This window comes from Chironomus tepperi, unplaced genomic scaffold (assembly GCF_022539635.2).
Source record: "Chironomus tepperi strain 1889 unplaced genomic scaffold, CSIRO-AGI_Ctep_v1 contig_430, whole genome shotgun sequence".
NCBI lineage: Eukaryota > Metazoa > Arthropoda > Insecta > Diptera > Chironomidae > Chironomus > Chironomus tepperi.
The window spans coordinates 768,016-775,033 of record NW_027226552.1 but is presented as its reverse complement, the minus strand read 5'-3'; the positions used below and the strand labels follow the sequence as shown (position 1 = coordinate 775,033).

The following is a 7,018-nucleotide window of genomic DNA, read 5'->3' as shown; positions in this document are numbered from 1 at the left end:
GGCAGGCCTTTTATGAGTATGGACTCAAAAAATCCAAAAAAGCACTTCCAACTGAGTTCGAGGACTCGAATTGTTTGGGATTATGGACTATGGCGCTTGTACAGTGGAGTCCTGCAACTCTGGATAAAGGCAAGTATGGCATATTGAGGAAAATTGAAGAAATGTCAGGTTCTTTTCCTAATATGCATGATAATTCAGGACAAAACACATCAAACAGCTTGAACTACCATTAATTCACTTCTGATCAGAAGGACATTAAGTCCATAGACTATTCTGGCACAAATAACTCAAAATACACACCTCTTTCCGATTCTTGGTCCAAACCAAAATTCCGTTGGCCTTCCAGACCTCTTTGGCTCATCCATGCCATCTGGTTTCGATTGATATAGATACTTATTGACGTTAGTTCCAACGCTATATTCCTTTTTTGAGAAATTATGCAATTTATTAATATTTTTTGATATTTTTTTAACTAATTGATATTAATCCTCACATCATTAACATTTCCACAAAGTGCACCTTGAAATATCACATAAAAGACTAAAAATCCAGTAAATACAGCCAACATTTTTATTTGATAATCTGATTATCTTGTGTCTGTACTCTTTATTCCAATAGATCTGATAAACTAATGTCGAAATAGGAACTGAATCCAATCCTTTTATATCATTTTATGGCCATTTATCAGGATAAATCACACAGTAGGTGATCCGTATGTCCACTATTTAGAAATTTACATATGTACTGTATGTGCGCATTTAAATCTATGTTGTTTGTGTTAATTGTTGTTATTGATGTAAAAAAGGGGGCGACAATAAAGGATTAGCAGCTGATGATGTCATCCTGATTAAGTGATAAACATCTCGAAAACATGCAAAAACATCTTCGATAAGATGCTCCTTAGGAACTAATAATTTACATTATTATTTAATGATTGACACACTTTTCCTTCGATTGTCATACACAAGCTTCTTACATGACTATATACCAATGGCAACAAAGTGTCAAATGAAAATTAATTATACGCGTGTCAATCACAATTTTTATATTTTAAATCAACATGTCCTACGCAACATTGGATTGTCCATTGGAATGGATTTACTCTCTTTTTACGTCACATTAGATCAGTTGTGGGGAATCTGTGGACCGCGATTCACTTAAATGACTACTTTGTTGGACGTACTGTGATCGATGGTCACTCTCAGTTGACGTGACTGGCCTCATCGCTGGCTGTCCTTTGCAAATTTCCGATACCAAGTGCTGTACTGTCTATATTAACAGTCTCTCAGTCTCCTTACAATAACACAGCAAAAATGTTTGGAAATGCTATGAACCATGGAATCCCATGTGCGGTTTTGATCGAGGCTTACCACCACTGTGCCGAGAGAAATAAAAGGTTGCCCACCACTGTATTAAATGTTGATGCTATTTTGGTAAAACTGTCAAATTTATTCCTGAAAATAGAATTGAAGTGATTTAGTTACTAAATGCAGGAACGTGTATTGAGAGGGGGTTCACTAAGTTCCTTTTCGCTTTTCATCTCAAAATCTTCATCTGAATCTCAGGAATACAGTCAATAAAACGTGGATTTGGGTTGCTACAGTAAACAGTAGTTTCCAGATGCTATGCTTTGTGTTAGTATGACTTCTAGGTTATTTGTGTGTTATGTAATACATCTTATGGAACAGTCGAAGAAGTAAGTGTGTGGAGCTGAGAAAATCAATTCCTATCTCTCTTAAAATAGTCCAAGGTAAGGGAATCTTCAAGTTAAGAATTTAAATATAGAATTCTGTTATTTGTTTTCATAAACAGTTGAAAGTTTAGATAGCCAAGTAAAATTATGACAAAAAAGTTAAGGTTCGAATCCTAAAATAGCCTTTATATATGAGCTTCTCTATTAAAACCTAACGACGAATCTTTTTTCCTTTTTCAATGCCTAAAGCAATACCCATCAATACTTTTCTAATGCCTTTATTTTTTACATACACATTGACAACCTTTATTCTATCCATTCCAGACCAAATCAAAGCAAATATCCATTACATTAAATTTTAATTTATTTCTTCAATTAAAATGCGGCTTTTCTTCTCCTTTCGTTTCTGTTGTGGCTCAGTTGGCATAACAAGTTTCTCGCGTGGTTTCGTGTCTTCAGACTTGAATTTATCGAAAATTGTCTTCTCTTCCGGGATGATATTCTTAACTAGTTCTGGAACATGTGACGATTCTGGCATGTCAAGCCTCTCCGACTTTCCTTTTTTGACTTTCTTCTTTTCGTTGTTTGCTTTATTGACGTCTTCGGATGTCTCATCAACCTCCTCAATTTTCATTCGAATTGCTTTACGTTGAGGCATTTTACTGTGAAGCTTAATGATTTCCTGTTGTGCTGTTTCATTCGTGCTATCAATTTGAAGGACTTTGTCAAATGTTTCGTAAGCTTGGATAATCAAATCCTGTCCGATAAAGGCTTGAGCTTTTCTGAGAAGGGCTTTTACATTGTTTGGCTCAATTTGAAGGCATTCATTTGCGTCGGAGATTACTCGGATGTAGTTTTTGAGCTTTAGGTCTGAAATGGAATATTATGGATGTGAATTTGATGTTTTGAAGCCTTGATTACATCCAGTTCTGTAATAAAATTGTCAATACTTACAAACTAATGCACGATTATTCAATGCAGCAGCAGTTTTCTTGATATTAATGCTCTGTGTGTATTCCTTAATAGCCTCGTCATAATCCTTTGCCTTATAAGCTTCATTCCCGCGTTCCTTAAACTTCAGACTCAATCGATCTTTCTCGAAATCTGTAAGTTCATCGACATCATCCTCAATGACTTCAATTAACTTTGTTTTTTCTAAATTCTTCTTATTCTTCGCTTCGGCAATTTCTCGTTGACGCTCATCATCAAGATCAATTTTAAGAACGGCTGCATCAGCATCAAATTTATCCCATTTAGAATAATCGGTTGATTTAATTCTATCTGAATTTTTGTTGGATTTTGATGAGTCAGTGACGACTTTTGGTGCTCTAATTGGCGGTTCATTTTTGTTGGTATTTCTTGGCTTAATTTCACTTAGAATCTTGTCTTGCTGCTTCATTTCCGCTACGAAATTCTTCATGTCATTTTGAACTTTCTTTAATTCATCATCATCAAGATAATTTGTCTTAATTACAGCCGATTCTTTCCAGAATAACTTGCTATTTGGTTTTAATTCCGACAATCTTTCTTCAGCACATTTCGTCAGGTCTGGATAGTAGCCTTCCTCACCAGATCGAAGGATTTTTATGATCCTTTCAAGTGTTTTTGACTCATTGCAGGTTTTGATGTAAGAAAAGTCGAGAAACTCAACTGGAATCTCATATCTTTCAAGTAATGTCTTCTTTGGAGGTTTATCTTGATCCTCAACAAACATATCGGAAATAAATAAATGCAATTGTCTATTAAATTACGTAATTAACTTTATTTATTCACAAAATAACAGAAAAAATTCTAAAATAAATAAAAAAATAATTCCAATGGTTACTATAACTACGAAAAAAATATTTTTTTGTTTTATTTGTAATTTCTCATCAGGTCTAACATTTTGTCATATACAAGCTGGGGTGCATCAATACCCCAAATAAAATCAACATGATTAAAGTTGTCGAATGGAATTTTATAAAAATCAATAGCTGACTGTGTCGGTAAGCTCATGTAGAGCTTCTTAACATCTTGATAGCCAGCAAGCCAATCGTTTTGTGCATAAAATAGAACAACAGGAACTTCAACATTACTGAGATTGTAATGCGGTGGCTTTTCAGTTCCATATCGTCTCATATTCTCTTCAGTGCCATAATCAAAATTCTGGAAATTTCCACTTTCTTGTATCTCTTGTGCATAATGTACAACAGTCTTTGTTGACGTTCCAGCTGGTGAATGTGCAAAAATAACTGTCGCTAGTGTCGAGTTGTATTGATCTTTATCAAATCCACAGATCACAAACAGTGTATTCTCACAAATGTACTTTTCGACTTCATTCATTTCACATCCGTACTTGCTGAGCCACTTGATGATTTTATTTTGCGGAAGAAATTCATTTTGTCCAAAAAATTTCATTATTTTCTGTGGAAATGAAGACCTTAATTAATTTAAATTCAGTCTCAGATTAACATTTTTTCAATTATCTTTGTACATAAAGTTGTGCCTTAATATATACACAGTGCAATTTACTCCGACACCGAGATTAATTAGAGCTCCTTTCCAATTAAGTCTAATCAAATTTTGGCGTCAAGACTTACCAGGAAGTTTAATGAAATCTTTTTCAAAAATTCATTTGTCATTCCGTCAACTCTACGGTGCCAATTTTCAGGGAATTTTAACTTTTTTACGAGAAAATCAAGCTATGGTTTATGATTTTTTGATATTTTTTAAAAATGAGATGTGAGGATGATTAATGAGTTTGTTCATGCAATTGATAGAATAGTATGGAGCATAAGCTGATATAACTTGATAACTAAGAGCATGCTATGAGTCTTGCTTTGGGTCTGCGTTTAGGTTCCAAGAGGAAAACTCACTTGGAATCGGCATTGTCCGTACATAGCAGCTTAGCACATAGCGAAGATAGCAACAAGCTGTTCCTCGCTGGCTAAGTGCCAGTTCCTACTTCTTACAGAAGTGAGTCTACACATGCTACAGTCAATAATCAATTTGACAGTGATCAGTTAATAGAAAGGATTTCCCAATTAACATCCAGATCACAATTCAATTGCACTTTATATTTGAACACAAAAGTCTGAATCAATAGTGTCATAAGCCTTAAGCATATTTGTAATATGCATACTTAACATGATTTTTTCAAGTATTTAATCCACAAACTCAGTCTACTCAATCTATTACAAATCACAATCCTTATCAATTGCATGAACAAACTCAATAAAGCTATGATTGTCTATATGTATTACATCCATGTTATTAATCCCGAGTGGCACAAATTAAATACACAGACTCATTCATTATTGCAAACATTCGGAGTAATACTATTGAGAATGTCAACTGTCGTTTAATGTTCAAATTATATTTGCAACTATAATTAGTTGATATTCCCCTTTTATAGTTGTTGAACCTTTAATAAACATTTTAGTCTGTTTTCTAACTTCAAACAATAAACATCATCCTTATCTGGATACTTAAGGATCCACTATTAAAGTGTCTGTGGTGAATACTCAAAGGAGTCATGACTGAGTCATTTTCACTTATGTCAATCGACGATAATTACTCAGAAACTCAGGATTAATGCAAATACTTAGAGACAATCATGAATGGAATTCTAAAAACACTCAAAAACGTACATCCTCTAGTCAATCATTTAGCAACATACCTCAATATCCTTTGAGAACGGCGCAAGAAACCGAATCGGAGATTTAACGCTAATTGGAAACAATAATAAAGTAATTCACATGTAAGCAATCACTGATAATGCATTCAAAACAATTCCAAAGGTCACTCAGAATTACAAAAATTATTCGAGACCTTGAAAATTTTGTTCCAAATCAGTTTACTTTACTTACTGAGTCATAAATGCAACCGGCGCAAGTGCTATAAACAATTTTATCTTTTCATTATATTCCGGCATCTCACTTAACATCACAAACAGTGCTGTAGTTCCCATCGAATGACCAACATAAATTAAATCATTTTCAGATACAGATTCACCCATTGTTCCTATACAGAGATGATAAAGAGAGTTTTTATGTCTGTATCTTACAGAGATGAACTTGACTTACGCTTTCTATGGTCATAAATAAATTGAATTGAGGCTGGAAGATCGTAAATGGCCATCTCGTGGAAGCTAAAATCCCAAAATTCTCTGTCGTTGTTTGAAAGTGAGATGTGATGTCGTGAGTAAGTATTACCGCGTAGATTCGACAGCCTGTAATGAGATAAGGACATTGTAAGGCTTGTGACTGATCAGACACAACAAGAAAGTCATAGACAGCATTAATCATGATAAATTACCAAACATCATATCCCAAATCAGCAAGTATGAATCCTATTCCTTTTTCTGGTCCACTAATGATCCAATCAGCAGAACTAGCCAAGATTCCATGCTGTAGAAATACTGGTTGACGTATACTTCCATCACATCCAGTTCGTCCACAAGGAATTCTATGTAAATTCAATAAATATCCATCTTCAGTTTGTACTGTATGTGTTTCTGCCTGATATCCATGTCTAGTGATAATTTCTGGAGTTGTCAACTCAGAATCAGGATTCCAAGGCACATCCGGAAATTTCGGTATCCAATTAAGTGGATTTAGTACTTTTGGCAATATTCCAGGTGCTGTAGTTGTTGATGTCTTTTCAGGCTGCCTACTTTGTGTCAGTAAGCTGGATAGAACACTCATAACAATATCAGTTGTGTCACATTTGACATGAACTTGTGTGAGTACAAAAGCAAATGTCGCAAATTTGAGAAATTGCTTCATTTTTTTGCTGGCTCTGTTGCAGGTTTGAGAATGGGAAAGAAAAGAATGAAAAATAAATGTGCTTGGTTAAAAATAAAGTATAAAGAGTAGTGAAAATGGATAAAAGCAGAAAAGTATAGTGCAAAAAGTATGCCACAACCACTATAGTTGGATGACTTCTCTTAAAATAATGAATAATCATCGTACTTATTCCAACTGTTCTTGCCTAACTTCTGTTTGTCCAACTGTTGCGAAATTCCAGTAAACAAAGGAATCAATTGAAAGAATAAATATAATTAATCTTATCTAATTTAATAATAAAGTCACTTAAGTCTTGTTACGATTAAAATTTACTTCCGATTCAGTTGAGAGCTGTTTATAAACTGAGAACTTACGTTGTGCTGCTCAATGTTTTGATTTTTCATTTCTTCATAATTCTAAATGCGAATCTCTCAACTACAGTCAAAAGAAATGGGTATGGATGTGATCAAATGTGACTAATTGGGAAGCGCATTTCTATTGGATGGAACTTGTAATGAGTGTAACGGTCGTAATATTTGAAAATTAACGTCTAAATGAT

At 34.2% G+C, this 7,018-nt stretch overlaps 2 protein-coding genes across 2 annotated transcripts; both read right to left on the bottom strand.

The window, feature by feature from the left end:
* Positions 1-2,041: 2,041 nt before the first annotated feature.
* On the bottom strand, positions 2,042-3,407 carry LOC139097786 (sperm-associated antigen 1-like). Its single transcript, XM_070649748.1, has 2 exons — positions 2,648-3,407; positions 2,042-2,563 (listed from the first exon to the last, which is right to left on the bottom strand). The coding sequence occupies exons 1-2, from the start codon at positions 3,405-3,407 to the stop codon at positions 2,052-2,054; spliced, it is 1,272 nt and encodes a 423-aa protein (XP_070505849.1). The 3' UTR covers positions 2,042-2,051.
* A 107-nt stretch (positions 3,408-3,514) lies between these two features.
* Positions 3,515-6,805, bottom strand: LOC139097751 (lysosomal acid lipase/cholesteryl ester hydrolase-like). The gene is made up of 6 exons (XM_070649706.1): positions 6,646-6,805; positions 5,990-6,472; positions 5,758-5,903; positions 5,542-5,695; positions 5,352-5,400; positions 3,515-4,096 (listed from the first exon to the last, which is right to left on the bottom strand). The coding sequence occupies exons 2-6, from the start codon at positions 6,457-6,459 to the stop codon at positions 3,548-3,550; spliced, it is 1,368 nt and encodes a 455-aa protein (XP_070505807.1). The 5' UTR covers positions 6,460-6,472; positions 6,646-6,805; the 3' UTR covers positions 3,515-3,547.
* Positions 6,806-7,018: the final 213 nt, after the last annotated feature.

Excerpts from the sequence above, each read along its gene's own strand:
- LOC139097786 (XM_070649748.1), bottom strand. The coding sequence starts at position 3,407 with ATGTTTGTTGAGGATCAAGATAAACCTCCAAAGAAGACATTACTTGAA. Across the intron at positions 2,564-2,647 it reads GAATAATCGTGCATTAGTTT|ACCTAAAGCTCAAAAACTAC; the intron begins GTAAGTATTGAC and ends ATTCCATTTCAG.
- LOC139097751 (XM_070649706.1), bottom strand. The coding sequence starts at position 6,459 with ATGAAGCAATTTCTCAAATTTGCGACATTTGCTTTTGTACTCACACAA. Across the intron at positions 5,696-5,757 it reads TATTTATGACCATAGAAAGC|GAACAATGGGTGAATCTGTA; the intron begins GTAAGTCAAGTT and ends ATCTCTGTATAG. Across the intron at positions 5,401-5,541 it reads CCGGTTGCATTTATGACTCA|CGTTAAATCTCCGATTCGGT; the intron begins GTAAGTAAAGTA and ends GTTTCCAATTAG.